The 18693-nt window shown below is 43.0% G+C and overlaps 1 protein-coding gene across 2 annotated transcripts in view; it reads right to left on the bottom strand.

The window, feature by feature from the left end:
- Nucleotides 1-2130: 2130 nt before the first annotated feature.
- The window catches only part of DDX6 (DEAD-box helicase 6), a 37728-nt gene continuing 21165 nt past the window's right edge, over nt 2131-18693 (bottom strand). For both annotated transcript variants that reach the window (XM_084896002.1, XM_084896003.1), the window contains exons 8-14: nt 17116-17238; nt 16526-16654; nt 12373-12489; nt 11028-11091; nt 6506-6607; nt 5820-6002; nt 2131-3981 (exon numbers count right to left, since the gene is read on the bottom strand). In XM_084896002.1, coding sequence (XP_084752128.1) covers nt 5827-6002; nt 6506-6607; nt 11028-11091; nt 12373-12489; nt 16526-16654; nt 17116-17238 — 711 coding nt within the window. In that variant the 3' untranslated portion in view covers nt 2131-3981; nt 5820-5826. The remainder of the gene's footprint in view (nt 3982-5819; nt 6003-6505; nt 6608-11027; nt 11092-12372; nt 12490-16525; nt 16655-17115; nt 17239-18693) is intronic.

The raw sequence follows: 18693 nt of genomic DNA, 5'->3' as shown, positions 1-18693 counted from the left end.
ACAATGAAATTATACCCCATTTTCATTGAACAAAAATTTTCAGGTTTTACTTTTGTTTCAAAAGGGAATAGTGACTTTGTTTCCTCCAGGCACCCCTCCCCCACAACCACTGGTTAAACACAGTAGCTTGTATCCTCATAACCCACCCCGCCCCTCCCCTGCCCAGCATTGCCTGCGAGAACTTAAACACACTTCCTGTTGGAGCCTGTCAGCTGCGGAGGGGCAGAGTCCAGTGCAGGCTGGCTCCTGCGACCATCAGCTGTCACGGCCTTTGGACCCTTAGCTCTTTACCCCAGAGATGAGTTTTCAGATCAGGAGTAGACTTTTTTTTTTGATTTTTAAAAACTATCTTTAAGGATATACAGAACCACAAGCTCACTCAAGTTCACCAAAAGTTGACTAATGTCAACTCCCACGAGGCCAATTATTGTTTGACAAAGATAATTGCCAGAAAATGATTCCACAGTAACAATTTTTAAGATACATACAATGCTGAACAAAGTGGCAAATTAAAATAACATGGCTTAATTCCCAAGAATTTATTTCATCTTCGTGTTACTCATCTAGAAGGGCAGAGTGTGGCTAAAGGCAATGTCTGCGGCTATGAGCTTCCAAGTGTCTAAATCCTCCGTGCGGACACCCTCCCTCTGGGGCAGTCACCTCCCTCCCACCCCCATAAAAAAAAAAGAAAAAAATTAAGCCAAGTGATCAGAATGAGATGTTTGATTCCAACAACGGACACTCCCGGCTTTGTGCTGAGTCGTCTGGTTCTAACCCAAGCATGATGGTATCGAACACAAAGCACACGGCAAAGGAAAGATGCTCCCATCTCATTCTGAAAACAAGTATTGATAACCGCCCTCCCCCCACCCCCCCTTGGGGCCAACCCTTTCTATGGTGCAGGGCAAACTTGAAAATTTAGGGACGGATTTAGGTTTTTCTCTCTCCTGTACTTCTTCCCACGGAAGATCATTTTGGAATTTAGTCCGATCCTAAAGGAAAGGCAAGTCTCTCCATGTATGGGGAGAGACAAAACGGCCCAGAGGCAGCCATAACCGCAGGCTGGACAATGGGCTGAGGTTATGTAAATATTTAGAGGGAATAGTTTTCATCCAAGTGAATGAACCACTGGAAAATATCACCATTACTTAAAATAAACACCCTACACCGGAAGAACACGAAAACGATTCCCAATAGTAACAAATGCTCCTTATTGTGAAGGGGATTTAAAAAGAGAGACTAGGATTTCACCTAGTCCTTAGAGCAGCGGTCGCCAACTTTCAGACCTCACGGACCACCAGCGGTCCATGGGCCACCGGCTGGCGACCGCTGTCTTAGAGCATCTTTCCATTTTACAATTCCTATTCAAGAGTCAAGCACCAAGACTGGACAGCTGCCCGTACAAGACCGCGTCCAGTCCTGGTGTCCCAGACAGTTAAGTGCCACTCCTCATCCGAGGCTATACTCAGTAATACTTTCAATTTAAAGTCTGTGCTTTAAGAGGGACCCACAGGCACGTGGCACCAAGCAGACAGTCTGAGGATGGCAGAGAGGACTGTGCTGTTTATAATCACTCGCACTCTGGCGAGATATAAAACTGCATTTATTAGCTTTCTTGCTTTTCTTCTAGAATGATCCCTCTTATCTTGCCAGAGAAGGGAGAGAGAGTGCTGCATCAGTACACAGTAAGATATATATTTTTTTGGTCAAAAGTTGATGCCTTTTAAATTCCCTCCCTCTCCTCCTCCCTGGAAAGTTACTCCCTGAAGCAGGGCTTGTACTTAGTTGCCAACATTGGCTGCGGAAGAGCCCATGTGGCGTGGACACCCAATGAACGAGCTTGTTTTTGGGGGTTTGTACTGTGCAGCTCTTGCTAGTTGTAAAGAGATTAGGGCTATGTCTCATCAGGAGGCATCTGTAGGATTTTGATCTTCAAGGAATTTTGGGTGAGTCACAAATCATTTTTGTTTAGAACTACATAGAGTCAAAAAAGCAACTTTGAATAACTGATTTCTTTATCCAGATGAGTTAAGCATGAAAACATAGGAAGGACTTGTACTATTTTAGGGCTTTGAAAAACAATGGAATATGGGGGGGAAAAATTTATTTTGCCTTTTTTTTTTTTTTTTTAACCCTAGATGCCTCCTGATTGACCTAGTACACTGGGTTAAAGGGGAATTAAAAATGTTTTTTTAAAAAAAGTTCACTGGTTTTGATTCATCCCACTCCTTTTGCCTGGAGATCAGGCCAAACATCAAGCATGTTGGGAGGGGCACAATTTAATGCAACACTATTGACTGTAAAGCACTGCCAGCGATTTACACTGCGAACAGGACAGTTCTCGTCACAAAGCTAGCGGAGAGCAGGCAGCAGCTCTCAGGGTTGCCCATCCCTGCAAGTTTACATGTCCAAGTGGGCAGAGGGCAACAGCAAAGGAAGTGACCCACGGAAACGGAGCCCAGAACTGCTAACCTCCCCGGAGCTGGTACTGGCTAATATTGTGCAAGGCAGACCCACGCTTTATACATCCACTGCTCAATCGCTGCTGCTCAAGGGAGTTCCTGCACTGCGACGCACATTCTTTGTCCCCTTTTGCAGAGCTTAAAAAGTTTCTCAAACTTTTAAAAAGGGGAAAAAAGCACAATCAGAGAGAGTCTTTCAAAGTTGGACGGGTGTTTGAAGTTTCCTTGCTCCCTCGCAGGCCTCCTCTAAAGACGCCAGAGACAGTGTGGCAGCCGCAGTGAAGACTCCGGGGCCCTTTCTCAGCACGGGGCCCCCACAGGAGTCTGCTCGCTACAGTAAGAGGTCAAAGTACTTTCTAGAATTTAGTGTTGCGGAAAACTGAGCCCCTCTCATCTTAGCTGCTCCCATAATCACTCTAATCCCCTTAATCCCAGCAACCTTCATAAAAAAAAAAAGATATATATATGTATGTATATATATATGTATGTATATATATATACACATATATATGAACGCAGAAAAAAACGTATTTACAAAGTTTATACAAGTGTACACACCCAGTTTTCTATGGGACACGCTCTGCCACAGAGGAAAGAGGTCAAGGCCGACAGGCTGCGCCTCAGTGCCCTAGCTGCGCATGGAGAGCACGTGGCCAGTCTCAGGGTTCCAGAGCACAGAGGCTAGCTGTATGGCTCCTGCGGCGACAGACGCTCTTTCCTTTGGGAGCAGTGATGTTGCATCTACTCAGCCCAGAAGAAACTTTTGCTTGGGATTGTGTGGTTGTTTCTTAAATACATGTATTTACAGTGCGGATGAACTGCAGTTGCATATCAACTCCTCCACTTAAAGAAAAAAAATGGTGCTTAACATTACTAATAGGCTTCATCCTTCAGCCCTGGGCTTGAGTACTGGGTCGAAAGGGAAAAGAGACTCCAAAGTGAAACCAAAATGAAATAAAACGTTTTAAAAGAAAAAGAAAAGAAGAAAAAAAAAGGAAAGAATTACTATTGTTGATTCCTTGGGCTGTGTCTAGAAGATGATATTCTGAATGGTCTCATAGCATAAGGCACTTCGCACAAATAAGTAATAAGCTCTTCAGGCTTAAAAAACGGATGAGTCATCAGGGAGAAGTTGAAATGCACAAGAGTCAGCTGTTGGAGAATTCGGAAATAATAGACAAGCTTGTGTGTTCATCAAGATTCTTCTCTTTTTAGGGTTTCTCCCTTCTCTTCTTTCTCCTCCTTCCTTGTCCCCCTTTCCCCAGAAAACATTTTTAAAAATCCAGCAGTTAGTGCAACTAATGTTCAGTCAGCACACAGTGCAAACAAGTGGAACAAAAAAGGCAAATTCCTTCTTTTCAGCTTTTTTCTCTTCACCAGTTAAAAAAGAAAAAAATGTCTGAGTTCTTTTAAGTCTTCATAGTTCCAAAATAAAAGATGAAAAACCCACAAAGAGAAGAGCATCCCCCCCAAATGATGTGTCACAGATCCAAGCAAGCCTTCTTCAGTTTGTTAAAGCCTAAGAAAGAAGAAACCTAAAATTAACATCTGCGAAAACAATACGAACTAGGGTGTACAGGCTTTTACATCCCATTCCAAACACTCTCCTGTAATAGCGTCTACTCAGCTCTTAGCGACTGCAGAGTCCTTTCGGGATTAAGGAATGTCTGCCAGGCATTCGAGGCAGGATGAGAGCCTGATAATTTTGGCCTCAGCCAGCAATCATTCACAACACATAAAGCAACTTTTTTTTTTAACCTTACACAAACGTAGTAAATAGCTTGCCAATATACTAACTGGCTAGTTTTATGTTTAAGGTTTGACATTAAAAAATTTAAAAAAGTGAAAGTAATTTGAAAAATCTAAAAATAACAGGTAAAATGTTCATTGCTAATTTGGAATTCATCAGCTCTCAATTAATCGTATTTTCCTTATAAAAAATTCCACAAGTCTACTTTCCTCTATGTTGAGTCTTGTTCAGAGCCCAATAGTCACAAAGAGATTAAGTGAGAGGGTGGTGCAGAAAACCAGAGTGGGCATTTAAAAAGAGGTAACTGCTTAGGGCCGTGGTCGGCAAACTGCGGCTCTCAATCCACATGCGGCTCTCAGGCCCCTTGAGTGTGGCTCTTCCACAAAACACCACAGCCTGGGCGAATCTATTTTGAAGAAGTGGCTTTAGAAGAGGTTTAAAAAATTTGGCTCTCAAAAGAAATTTCAATCGTTGTACTGTTGGTATTTGGCACTGTTGACTGATGAGCTTGCCGACCATTGATCTAGGGGGTGTGACTCAGTGGCTGAGTGTCAAACTAGGAACCAAGAGGTCATGGCTAAATTCTGGGTCAGGGCACATGCCCAGGTTGCCAGCTCGATCCCCAGTAGGAGTGCGTGCAGGAGGCAGCCAACGGATGTTTATCTCTACAACTCCTCTCCCTTCCTCTCTCTCCAAAATCAGAAAAACAAATTTTTTAAATATACAAAAATTTAAAAAGACATAGTCATCCTCATAACCCAATTACACATTTGGCAATAAGGCACTGTAAGTCATTTAACTTGACTTACCGAGGCACCCATTTGAAAGGAAGAGTGAATGCCAAAAGATTATTGAATGATAAAGGAAAAGATAATAGAAAATATTTTCACACTCAAAATTGCTGAAAAAGCTGAAACTGGTTTGACTCAGTGGTAGAGCATTAGTCTGCGGATTGAAAGGTCCCGGGTTCGATTCCGGTCAAGGGCATGTACGTTGGCTGCAGGCACATCCCCGGTGGGGGTTGTGCAGGAGGCGGCTGGTCGATGTTTCTCTCTCATCCACGTTTCTGGCTCTCTCTCTCTCTCCCTTCCTCTCTGTAAAAAAATCAATAAAATATATATTTTTAAAAATTGCTGAAAAATATTCTCTTTGCTTTCATTATTTCTGAAGTCGGAATTTACCTTGGCACTGCTCCCAGTATCACATTACTTAGGAAGACTGTATTCAAGAACCACATTTACAGATTTTCTAATAAGACGAACCACAACTTCACCCCAGAGATAGCTACTTTACTGGCATCTGTGCCGACAAGTGTTTTACCACCCTTCGTTGCTGTTACGGATGCCAGGACATCAAACTGCCCCCACGAAAGAGGGTTTTGATTTCTTTCCTTTCTTTACATATGCCCACTGAGCTGTTCCATAGGCACACATGTGCATGTTACGGCTTATGTTCCATAGGCACACACGTGCTTGCTACGGCTTATGTTCCGTAGGCACACACGTGTTTGCTACGGCTTATGTTCCGTAGGCACACACGTGTTTGTTACGGCTTATGTTCCGTAGGCACACACGTGCTTTGTTACGGTTTGTTCTGTAGGTACACACATGCTTGTTACGGTTTGTCATCTTCTACAGGCTCGCTGTGGTATTCCGCCACATACAGGCTCTTGTCAATGTTGCTCGGGATAGGTTTAATTTCTGTTCCCAGCTGCTCCTCAATACTTTTCAGGTTGAAGCGATCATCATATGTGATCAAGTTGATAGCTAAGCCAAGATGACCAAAGCGACCTAACAAAAAAAATTTTTTAAATTAAAAAATGAGTAAATGTGAGAATGTACATGTGTAAACCTGTAAGCATCAAACCGTAAAGAGTTAATGTTTCTGTCCAGGGCACTCCGGGTGCAGGAATTGTACTCTCCTCATAGTCACATCACTTCCCCAAAGTAGTACTCTATTTTACCCTTTTCAAAGGACAAAATAGGTATTTTTGTCAAAAGTTGCCAAAATATACATATTAAATAGTAGTTACAGATTGTGTGAAGTTTCTCCTCTGTTAATTTTACCTCAAATTATGCATATGGTAGTTAACTATTCTTAATAAATGTTCTAGAAGAACTAGAAATTAGTCTTAAACACAGAACAACTATATTAGTTTTAATTCGCTGTTCTCATTGCTACCCACGATTTCACACAAAACCCTACAAAATTTAGTGACTAAAGTTCTCAAAAAACAAAACAAAAAAAACCCCCAAACGTCCACAAAGAGCATCGCCCTCCTGTCCTTCCTCACCTGATCTTCCAATACGATGGAGATAGGTCTCTGCCAGCTTTGGGAAGTCAAAGTTTATTACCACATTCACAGCTTGTATATCAATACCTCGGGTAAACAAATCTTAAAAAAAAAATAAATAAAAAAACCTCCATTACAACTTTCAATATTTAAGCAATTTTAAGCATTTAAACATGTGTCTTGGTACTGTAATGCTACTTAACAAATATTTCTAGTATACCTTAAATGTATTTCTTTCACTTAATAATTAAATTACTAGCATTATCTTTCATGCACATTATCACAAATAACTTTTTGTCACAGTTATCTTTGCCCAATTCTACAAGGAAATTTTAGAAAATGGTCTAAGGCCGTGGTCGGCAAACTGCAGCTCACGAGCCACATGCGGCTCTCTGGCCCCTTGAGTGTGGCTCTTCCACAAAATACCACGGCCTGGGCGAGTCTATTTTGAAGAAGTGGAGTTAGAAGAAGATTAAAAATTTTGGCTCTCAAAAGACATTTCAATCGTTGTACTGTTGATATTTGGCTCTGTTGACTGATGAGTTCACCGACCACTGGTCTAAGGTAACTGCAAATACAGGAAGAGACCAGGGTAACTAGTAAACTCATAAAACAAATCTTAGGAATAACCAGTAATTTTATTTTCTTTCGCCTGTTTTTTTGCTGAATTATTTATATGTCTGAAGTAAGCTAATCCCATAATTACTATGCTAATTTTAGCTCTGAAAACTATAAATAGTAACAACAGTCTAATAACTAGGCTTACCTTCTTCTACCGGCTCCTAACTCCAACATAATAATCCATGATGGTCATAATAATGTTTCTAAAATATTACTCTGAATCTGTAAGTCCTTGCTTTAAATGACGTTCAAGGCCCTCCTCTGTTGAGTCTTATCACACTTTTCTAACACATCTCCTCAAAACTTCCTCTCCTCTAAACCCTCCCCTCTCCCTCCCTTGAACCTCTCCTCAGCCCTCTCTGGACCACTTGTGACACCAGTCCCCTAACTCAGTGATCGGCAAACTCATCAGTCACCAGACCAAATATCAACAGTATAACGATTGAAATGTCTTTGGAGAGCCAAAATTTTTAAACTTAAACTTCTTCTAATGCCACTTCTTCAAAATAAACTCGCCCAGGCCATGGTATTTTGTGGAAGAGCCACACTCAAGGGGCCAGAGAGCCGCACGTGGCTTGAGGGACCGCAGTTTGCCAACCACGGCCCTAACTTAATCTTACCTAGCTTACAAAGCAATTAAAATTCCATTTATTCTCAGATAACCTCAGCTAGTTACTTCCCTCTCCTATGAAAATTTAGGATTATTTGCTGCAGTTGACTCTTGAACATGGGGGTCAGAGGCACGCACCACCCCTGCAGTTGAAAATCTGTAACAACTCCCCCTAAATTTAACTATTAACATAACCCTACTATACTGGAAGCCTTACCAATATCACAGTTGACTAACATATTTTATGTTATACTAGAGGCCCGATACACGAAATTCGTGCAAGGGGCTCAGCCCTCACAGCCTGGCTGCCACGGCTCTCATTGCCAGGGCTGCCTCCGGTGTTCCTGCCCCCACCCCATCTTCTGGCAGGCCTTTCAGCCATCCGGTCTAATTAGTATACTGGCTCTTTATTATATAGGATATTTAATATATTGTGTTCTTACAATAAAAAATTTTTCTTATTCTCTTAAGAACACTCTCTTTAAAGAAAATGTCAGTAATATATTTCCTGTATTTATTGAAAAATAACCCATATATAAGTGGATCCATGTAGTTCAAATCTGTGTTGTTCGACCACTTTATAAAATTCACATTTGCAAATTACTTTTAGTCCCCAAGGCCTGTCTTTGTAAATAAAGGTTATTTTGTTGTTTTGTTAATCCTCATCCAAGGGTATTTTCCCATTGATTTTTTTTTATTTTTTAGATAGAGTGGGGGAGGGGGGGAGAAAGAAAAAAAAAACCACACACATCGGTGTGTGAGTATGTGAAAGAAAAACATTGATGTGAGAGAGACACATTGATTGGTTGCCTCCTGATGGGTTGGGGGTTGAACCTGCAACTCAAGCACATATCCGACTGGGACTCAAACCTGTGACCCTTTGTTGCACAAACCAACACTAACCAGTGAGCCCATGCCCATTTGTTTATATACTAAGGGTGCTTCGGAGTTAGAATGGCAGAGCTCAATATCTTGTAACAAGACAAGGTGTGCAAAGTCTAAAACATTTACTATCCACCACTTTACAGATAAAGTGTGCAGGCCCTGTATTAGACTTTTGTTGTTGTAAATCCTCAGGTCAAGGATATTTTTTGTTAATTTAAAAAAAAGATACTTTTATTGATTTCAGAGAGGAAGGGAGAGGGAGAGATAGAAACATCAATGAGGGAGAATCATTGATCGGCAGCCTCCTGGGAGTCAAGTCTGCAACCGGGGCATGTGCCCTTGACCGGAATCCAACCTGGGGCTCTCCAATCCACAGGCCGATGCTCTCTCCACTGAGCCAAACCAGCTGGGGCTCCATTAATTTTTTTTAGAGAGGAGTTGAAGGGAGGGGAAAGACAGAGATAGAGCAATCCAGCTAGGGTTAGACTCTGAATGCTGTTCACCTTTTTAACACTCATTAAACCATTGCTCCTTGCTGAAACCGGTTTGGCTCAGTGGATAGAGCGTTGGCCTGTGGACAGAAAGGTCCCAGGTTTGATTCTGGTCAAAGGCATGTACATTGGTTGTGGGCACATCCCCAATAGGGGGTGTGCAGGAGGTAGCTGATGGATGTCTCTCTCTCATCGATGTTTCTAACTCTCTATCCCTCTCCCTTCCTCTCTGTAAAAAATCAATAAAATATATTAAAAAAACAAAACCCCCAAAAAACAAACAAAACACCACTGCTCCTTAAAGGGGTGGAACGTGTATTTACTTATACACGTTCATACATGTTATTCAGTGTTAGTTTAATGACATCATTGTTCTGAAAAATCAGAAAGAAGGCATTGGTACTTCAAAAACCTGAAGGCAACCTTGCAAGTAATGATTAAGTAAAACCCATTGTCCTGGCTGACTTTGGTCAGTGGTTAGAGCGTCATCAAAGGATCTCGGGTTTGATTCCCGGTCCAGGGCACGTGTGGGGACAGCCAATCGATGTGCTCCCTCTCTCTTTTCCCCTTATTCTTTCCTCCCTCCCTCTCTCTCTCTCTAGAAATCATTAAGAAAAATATTCTGTGAGGATTTTTGAAAAGAGCATTAATCACAATAATTTATATCAGTGTATAATTACAAAGAACATTTTTTTGAGGGGGGTATATTTCTCCCCCTGGCTGGGTAGCTCAATTGGCTAGTGATGTCCCAATACACACGGCAAGAAGCAACCAATGAATGCATAAATAAGTGTTGTTCGACCACTTTCGATGCTCTCCCTAAAATCAATAGGTAAAATTAAGAAAAAAAAAATCTCAAACAGGAAAATGCTTAATAGCAAATGACAAATGTGAACATAAATGTATTAATTCACAGCTATATTAAACTGTTCTTCAGCTGTAAGGCAGAGAAACAAGGTAACAGGAAGGTATGCAAGGTATTTGACAGTCCTTTCTATTCATGTAAATATTCTGCTAAAAATTTCAAAGTTTAATCTACAGTTAACGTTTTTAAAAACACCAATCTTGAAATATTCTAAATCTTGATTTGGATGCACATGCAAATATTCAAATATACGTGATTTATTTATGTGTTTACCTCAATTTTTAAAAATTCTAGGCTTTCTCTCTACCCAGAAGACTATTAATCTTATACCAATATTAAGATTATATTCCTAATGTAAAGATGGGAGGAGCTTTAGCTGCTTTGGCTCAGTGGATACAGCGTTGGCCTGTGGACTGAAGGTCCCAGGTTTGATTTCAGTCGAGGGCACATGCCTGGTTGTGGGCTCCAGCCCCAGTGGGGGGCATTTAGGAGGTAGCTGATCCATGATTCTCTCTCATCATCATTGAAGTTTCTAATATCTCACTCCCTCTTTGAAATCAATAAAAATATATTTAAAAAACGAATAAACAAAAGAGATGGGAGGATACTGAATCTATTGCGTTGTCTGATTGTCTACCTGCCTCCCCAGTGTTTTTCTTCATGTTGTGAAAATATAATAAAATTCAGACTAGTTTGCTTCTGGCAAAAAATCAAAAGGCCACAATAAGCAATTTCTAAAACATAGATGGTTTCACAATATAATTCATTTTGTGTGTGCTAAATGTAATTCACTCCTGTATGCTATTCAGAAGAAACACAAATTCTAAAATTTGTTTAGAAGGCAGGTAAGACATCAGTGCCAGAACCAGTCTTCGTAGCGTCAGATATGGACCCTGAGTTCAGGAGGGTCCTGAACTTCTCCAAAGAAGTTCTAGAAGTGGTACCAGGGTGAGCTAATCTATGTCACAGGCTCCTGCTGTGGAACATGGACAAATAAGCAGAGCAGAAATAGGGAAAAAGCAATGGATAAAGGAAACAAGAAATACTTACCAGTGCAAACAAGATTGCGGCATAAGCCATTTCGGAAATCATGAAAGACACGATTTCGATGTTCCTAGGAAGAGAGCAATGCATTGTATTTGACCAAAACTCATGCACATAGCCCCAAATCCCCACTATTTCTCCTGCACAAAATTTGTTCACACAAATGAGAAGTGAACCAATTCAATATACATATATTTATAAGGTTAAAAACATACCATAAATTGGTTTCCCATGGGCATTAATAAGCAACTAATAATCTCTATATGTTGTATTTAAGTCAAAGGTATTTAGATTTTTTTGCTGAAGTGGATTTCAAGTAACAATTTTCACCATGTTTTTGTATATATACCCTTTAAAAATGTTTTCCACAAATGATGCCAAGTTTGGCTTGACCAAACTTCTGTTTTACCTTTTTAGTAATTATATACAAAAGCTAAAGTAACTACTTTCCAATTAAAAAACTAAAATAGAGCATATAAAATGATTCTAGAAGTTATAAATCTAGCATCTGGCAAACTGGCTTATCTTGTGAGCACAAAATTCTTCCATTTTAAAATATTCTCATCAGCTGAATACATTCATTTCCTATGATAATGTCTAACTGCTAGGCGCCTACATAGTGGTATTTGATCCATGACATTACGCTTCTTTGAAAACCAAATATGAGTTAACTAATTTAAGTTCTTAACCTTAACAAGTCTACAGAAACTGCTTTTCATGAAATTTCACTTGGTACACACACAAATGTCATTATAGTTTTTAATTTATTCTTTGCTGAATAAAAAGTTCAAAAATTTAGAGATTCCATCACTTTCTTAAGGCAAATAGTAAAAAAAAAAATTTAAAAAAAATACTTGGGTTGAGGTTCATAAATACATTAAAAATGTAAAATCCTCAGCACTAATGGAAATGTTCTATACCTGTACTGTCCAGAACCGTAGGTGATTGTGACATGTAATGAGGCACTTGAATGTGGTCAATGTATTTAAAATTTTTTATTTAATTTTAATTCATTTAAATTGCCACATGTGGCTTGAGGCTATTGTGTTAAATACTGCACAACTAGAGATAACCTGGGGAAAGAAAGGAATAAAGTCTGACACTTGTATTACTTTTGACAGTTGACAGATATTTGGACATTATCTCAATATTCCTTGCAAGATAGGAGTATGCATTACCCTATTTCATAGTTAGAAAACTGGGCCTCCAGGAGGTTAAAATGAAGAGTCCTTCATGCAACAAGGAGTAATTTCTTCTTAAACTCAGGACATTTGGAGGAGCATCAAAACAAAATTCCAAGAAATACTTAAAGTGTTTTAAAAATCTGTGCATGTTCTAGTTTGACACTCACCTGCCTCATTTTAGCATGGATATAGAAGCAGGAATAACCCAGTTGAGAAATCTTCTTGGCTAGCAATTCAACTCGCTGAGAGGAGTTACAGAAAATGATCGACTGGTTTATCTGAAGCTGAGCACAGGGGGGCGGGAGGGAGAGACATGAGAAAACCGTTATTTACTTTGCACATCTTGAAAATACTGACTGGCAAACAAATGTTAAAACCATGGTCTATGACAGAAAGTTTTATGATACAAAACTGTAAAAATTGTAAATACTATTCATTTCCTTAATATTTACAGATACTTTATAAGTTTTATTGTAGCACAGTATATTTCATAAGGGCACACAATTGCAAGAACAAAAAATACAACAGTTGCTGCAAATACTGCATTAGTGAATAAAGAACCATTGCTCCTAGGATAAATACAGTTCCTGTAAACATCTGGTCACAAGGGGTTTTTTTTGTTTTTTTAAAAACTGGTATTAGAGAGAGAGAAACATCAACTGGCTGCCTCCCGCATATGCCCCACAAGAGATGGAACCTGAAACCTGGGTATATGCCCTGACCTGGAATCAAACCTGCCTCCCTGGTATAGAGCATGACACTCCACTGAGCCATACTGGCCAGGGCTGGCCCTGAGTTTTTCATCAATGAACCAATAGCCTTGTTTTTGTGTCACTGTTTAAAGACACATTATTTATTCATTGTCAACAGCATCGTAACTCAAGCCTGTGCAAGCAAGGTTTATTTCATACACATTTCCTCTGTGAGGCACTGAGACTTCTGTACTTTGGTGGACTAGACAGCACTTTAACACTATGCTTTTATTTTTTTTTTTTTTTTATTTTTTTATTTTTTTTTATTTTTTTAAATCAATCTTTATTGTTCATATTATTACAAAGGTTCCTCATTTCTTCCCCCCTCCACCAGGTTCCCACCCCACCCTCTGCCCCCTCCCCATCCCCCATTGTCCTCATCCATAGGTGCACAGTTTATGTTCAGTCTCTTCCTCCCTCCCTCTCCCCGATAGTAAATCCCTTTTCAGATAGTAAATCTGTTACTTAGCATTTTCTCATATCAATAATACCTCCACATGCCCAATGATACTTCACACAAAAGACATTTCCAAATAGGTCAACCAGCCTCATCCAGGCCCCACTCAAGGCACTCACAGATCAACACCCCAGCGCTATACTAACTCAACACATCCAGATCTAAGCCTTCATCACTTGATTCAGCAGACCCTCAAGTTCCCGCAAAAGTTTCCAGCCATGTCTGAGAGGCAGCCGTGGGCAGGTACAGGCGAGGAGCGAGCTGTTTCGGGCCTGGCTGCTCCGGGCCTGGCCTCTGTTGCTCTGGTTCGTTCCACAACCAGCTGCTCCGGGTCTGGTCACTGCCGCTCCCGACCTAGTTGCTCTGGACTTGGCTGTTGCTGCTACAGGCCTGGCCGCACCCGACCCGGCTGCTCTGGGACCGGTTGCTCCGGTCCCGGCCGCTCCGGGCCTGGCCGCTCCCAGCCTGACAGCCGCTGCTCCGGGCCTGGCTGCTCCCAGCCTGGCAGCCATTGCTCCTGGCCTGGCCGCACCAGACCCTGCTGCTCCGGGCCTGGCCGCTCCCAGCCTGGCAGCCGCTGCTCCGGGCCTGGCCGCACCAGACCCTGCTGCTCCGGGCCTGGCCGCTCCCAGCCTGGCAGCTGCTGCTCCGGGCCTGGCCGCACCAGACCCGGCTGCTCCGGGCCTGGCCGCTCCCAGCCTGGCAGTCGCTGCTCCGGGCCTGGCCGCTCCCAGCCTGGCAGCTGCTGCTCCGGGCCTGGCCGCACCAGACCCGGCTGCTCCGGGCCTGGCCGCTCCCAGCCTGGCAGCTGCTGCTCCGGGCCTGGCCGCTCCCAGCCTGGCAGCCACTGCTCCTGGCCTGGCCGCACCAGACCCGGCTGCTCCGGGCCTGGCCGCTCCCAGCCTGGCAGCCGCTGCTCCGGGCCTGGCCGCACCAGACCCGGCTGCTCCGGGCCTGGCCGCTCCCAGCCCGGCAGCCGCTGCTCCGGGTCTGGCCGCTCCCAGCCTGGCAGCCGCTGCTCCGGGCCTGGCCGCACCAGACCCGGCTGCTCCGGGCCTGGCCGCTCCCAGCCTGGCAGCCGCTGCTCCGGGCCTGGCCGCTCCCAGCCTGGCAGCCGCTGCTCCTGGCCTGGCCGCACCAGACCCGGCTGCTCCGAGCCTGGCCGCTCCCAGCCTGGATGCTCCGTGCTTGGCTACTGCTGTTCTGGGCCTGGCTGCTCCCAACCCAGCTGCTCTGGGCCGGGCTTCTCCGGGCCCCGCCACTCCGTGTCTGGGTGTTCCAGGACTGGCCACCCTGGGCTTGGCCGCCTCTGCCTCAGGCCTGGCTGCCACTGCCCCAGGTCTGGCTGCTCCAGTGCTGGCCGTTGATGCTCTTGTTCTGGCTGCTGCTGCTCTGGGGCCTGGCCACTGCTGCTCCGGGCCCAGCTGCCACTGCCTTGTGCCTGGCCACTCTAGGCCTGGTCGCCGCTGTTCCAACATTCTGTCCCTTTTTTCTCTCTTTTTTTTTTTCTTTTAAAAAAACAAAACAAAACGCATTTATGTTGCAATGTTGGCTGGTGCGTTGAGTTCTGACTAGTCTTTGATTTTTCAAGATCTTCTTTGTATTCTTTCTTAAGTAATTTTACTATCATTTGCTCTCACTTGATTTCTTCACATTGAGAACTTCTTTGGTTTCTTCCTCCTTGTCCTGGGAGCTCAGCAGGTTGGCCTGTGGCACCCCTTTGTTCTCCGCGGGCTCCCGCGCTGCTCCAGCCTGTTGCCGGGGTCGGCGCCGCCCAGGAAGCAGCCCCCGTCCTTGGCTCCGTTGCCAGCGCTCAGCAGTCGAAGGCTCAGGGGCACCCCCCCCACTGGGGGCCCCGTCGCCCGGCTCCTTGCTGGCGCCCGGCTGGCTGGTGTCCGGCAGGGGCTCCTGCTCCTCGTGGCGTTCCTCCAGTCTGGGGCTTTCTTTCTCCCTCCCACTAGGGGAGTCCAGGATCAGAGTCAACAGACTGTCCTCTGTGCACAGTGTGCGCGACTCCGGGGGCTCGGCCTTTCGCCGCGCTCCCAGGACTCCACCTCACAGCTCCGTCTCCCCCTGCCCGAGCCTGGGTCCCCAGGGACTGGCCCAGACCTGGAGTTTGGGGCGGTCTGGACTGAGGCTCAGAGCTGCCGCCGGAGGCTTTGTTTCTTCCGGCTAGGGTAATCCAGCATCAGAGTCAACATTCAGTCCTCTGCGCGCCATGTGCGCGCGACTCCGGGGGCCCCGCATTTCGCCGTCCCCCGGGATTGTCTCCCCCTGCCGGAGCCTGGGTCCCCAGGGTCTGGCACATAACTTGGGGCTCAGCGCTGCCGGTTCGGGGGTTCAGCCCAGGCTGGGGGTTCTATTTCCTTCCTGCTAGGGAACGCCAGGCAGCACCCAGCCCTCTCCTCCTCTCCGGCTGCGACCTCTCCATGCGCGTGTGCGTGCGAGCGCGCAGCATGTCTCCGTACCTTAGGCTTTTTTTCAGCTCCTCTGATTTTCCTTCTGGTTTTCTCCCTCCTTCCTATTGTAGAGTTTTCAGTCAGTCGACTACCTGTAGCTCTGGGCAATGTCCACTCTACATTTTAGTTGTATTCCCTTGAAATTGTTGTGAGCTGCTGCGGCTAGGTGTATACCCGAGCAGCCATCTTGGATCCTAACACTATGCTTTTAAACAAAAAAGTCACAAGAATGCAAAAAAGATGTGGCATTAAACAGGCCGTGAATATGACCTCAGTTGAGAATATACACAATGACTCCAATTGGTATGCATGTCCACCAATGGCCTCAAAAGCATCCACGTGCCGATTGTGATTATAAATTCTGGCAAGTACGAATTTGCAAATACAGTACCTGCAAATGAGGACTGACTGTAATTACTGCAAACATGAGAATCAACTTTAATTAAGGTCAACTATTTTAAAATTAAATAAAAGTACCTAAGACTTGTCAACTATACCCCAACTTCAGATGAGCTGAAACTATCTCTCAAGAAAAGCTAAAAACTTAAAAAAAAAAAACAAAAAAAAAACACATTTGAAGTGGTGGGGAAACGGATACAATGTGTTTTATTGGGATCAGTAACAGGTAATGTGCAGGAGCCCTGTTCCTTACCCTGGAGAACAGTGTGTTGAGGCAGTGTACTTTTTGGCGCTCAGTTACATATGCGTAGTACTGAGTTACTCCCTTCAAAGTTAATTCCTCCATCAGGTTAATCTCATAGGGTTTCTGCAAATGGGAATTCTGAAAATAAATAAATAGAAGACTTATTCTTAAGTGAAAGCAGAATATTTCTCTTAAACTCAAAATATATCTTATACATCTGTCTGAAAAAAACAAAACAAAAAACTACTGCTTTAAGGATGCAGATTTCTTGAAAACAAATATACACAATCTTTCATGAAGAAATAAATTACAATACAATGTGAGGGTTAACAGCTAGATTATGTTGTAATCTATTTACAATATATAGCATCAATGGCTGTGTCAGCCTGACACCAAAAAGCGAACAAAGAATTTAATCAAATTACTATTTAAAAATTCAGTTAATTTATGCACAACAAACCTTATTAGCTGATAAAAAAGCCAAAACTTAAAAATAATCAGCCTAAACTATAGCCTGACAAGAAGATATAATTATGAATAAGATATATGCATGAGTAAACAGGATGGCACTGTTGCCAAGTTCATCTGTTCACACTCACCATGAACTTCTGTACACTAAGAGGAAAAGTAGCGGAATATAATAAAATCTGTCTGTTTTTAGGTAGCGTGAGAATAATATCCTCCATTATTTGCACAAAATCCTGTGACAGCAACTTATCTGCCTGCAGTACAAGAGAAGACAATTTTAAAAACAATCAAGTAATGTCAAGTTCTTTGGTTACCAAGGCATCATACCCCCAAAGCATCCATGGAATGCTCCTGTGGTAAACACGAAGTTCTCTGCGCCACCACATAAGCCGACAGCACCAAGGCACATGGCCCGTGACTCAGGGGGAAAGTGTGAAACCCTTCTACAGGGGACATGGTGGCAGATTCCATAACAGAATTTTAATATGATTTCCTTTAAAGAGCCAGTATGATATACTGGTTAAAAGTATAGGCTGCAGCCGAAACCGGTTTGGCTTAGTGGTAGAGCGTCGGTCTGCGGACTGAAAGGTCCCAGGTTCAATTCCGGTCAAGGGCATGTACATTGGTTGCGGGCACATCCCCGGTAGGGGGTGTGCAAGAGGCAGCTGGTCGATGTTTCTCTCTCATTGACATTTCTAGCTCTCTATCCCTCTCCCTTCCTCTCTGTAAGAAAAATCAATAAAATATATTTAAATAAATAAATAAATAAATAAAAGTATAGGCTGCAGAGTCAAATTACTTTGATTGAAATCTTGTTTCCTTCAATTTACTACACTGGAAGGTTGCTTAACCAATCAATTCTTCACATTCCACAATTTTAAATTAGGATGTGTATTCACTACAGTAACTTCATTGGATACCTATCTTACAAGATTGTTGCAAAATTAAATTAAAAAACCAACAAACACGTAAAGGCACTTAGTGTTAGTATATAGTGAATAATAAATGTTCTCTCATTACTCAAAGAAAAAAATAACACAGATCTGAATTAGACCACAATCAACCTGATCTACCTAGCTAGCTAAAATGCAGACCAAGCCGGGACCGGTTTGGCTCAATGGATAGAGCGTCGGCCTGCGGATTGAAAGGTCCCAGGTTCGATTCCAGTCAAGGGCATGTACCTTGGTTGCAGGCACATCCCCAGTAGGGGGTGTGCAAGAGGCAGCTGATCGATGATTCTCTCTCATCGATGTTTCTAACTCTCTATCCCTCTCTCTTCCTCTCTGTGAAAAATCAATAAAATATATTTAAAAAAAAAATAAAAAATAAAAAATAAAATGCAGACCAAATAGAAAAGTAATTTTATTTCAATATATTAAGTGATGTACTGTATGTATAAAACACTACTGGGACCCAAGGAGCTGAGTAAGTTCTTAAAGGCACTTACTACCTAGTGAGATAATACGAGTAACAGATTAAAAAACCAAATATAAAATATTATACGCTAAATGAGGGGTTAGAGACATTATATGCCTTTTAAGATGTATCACTAAATGGAAAGAGACTTAGCATGAACTTGGTTTGAAGTTATTCAACAACTTCTCATCTTGAAAAATAAAAATGAAATCCAAACTATCTGGCATCCCTAAGAAAGGCACAAGGCTGACCTATTCCTATAAATATCATCTATTGCCTTTAAAAGGCAAAAC

The sequence above is a fragment of the Pipistrellus hanaki genome (genome assembly GCF_964339955.1).
Source record: "Pipistrellus hanaki genome assembly, chromosome: 9".
Classification (NCBI taxonomy): domain Eukaryota; kingdom Metazoa; phylum Chordata; class Mammalia; order Chiroptera; family Vespertilionidae; genus Pipistrellus; species Pipistrellus hanaki.
Note: the sequence above shows the minus strand (reverse complement) of the source record. Positions and strands in the feature narration are given on the sequence as shown.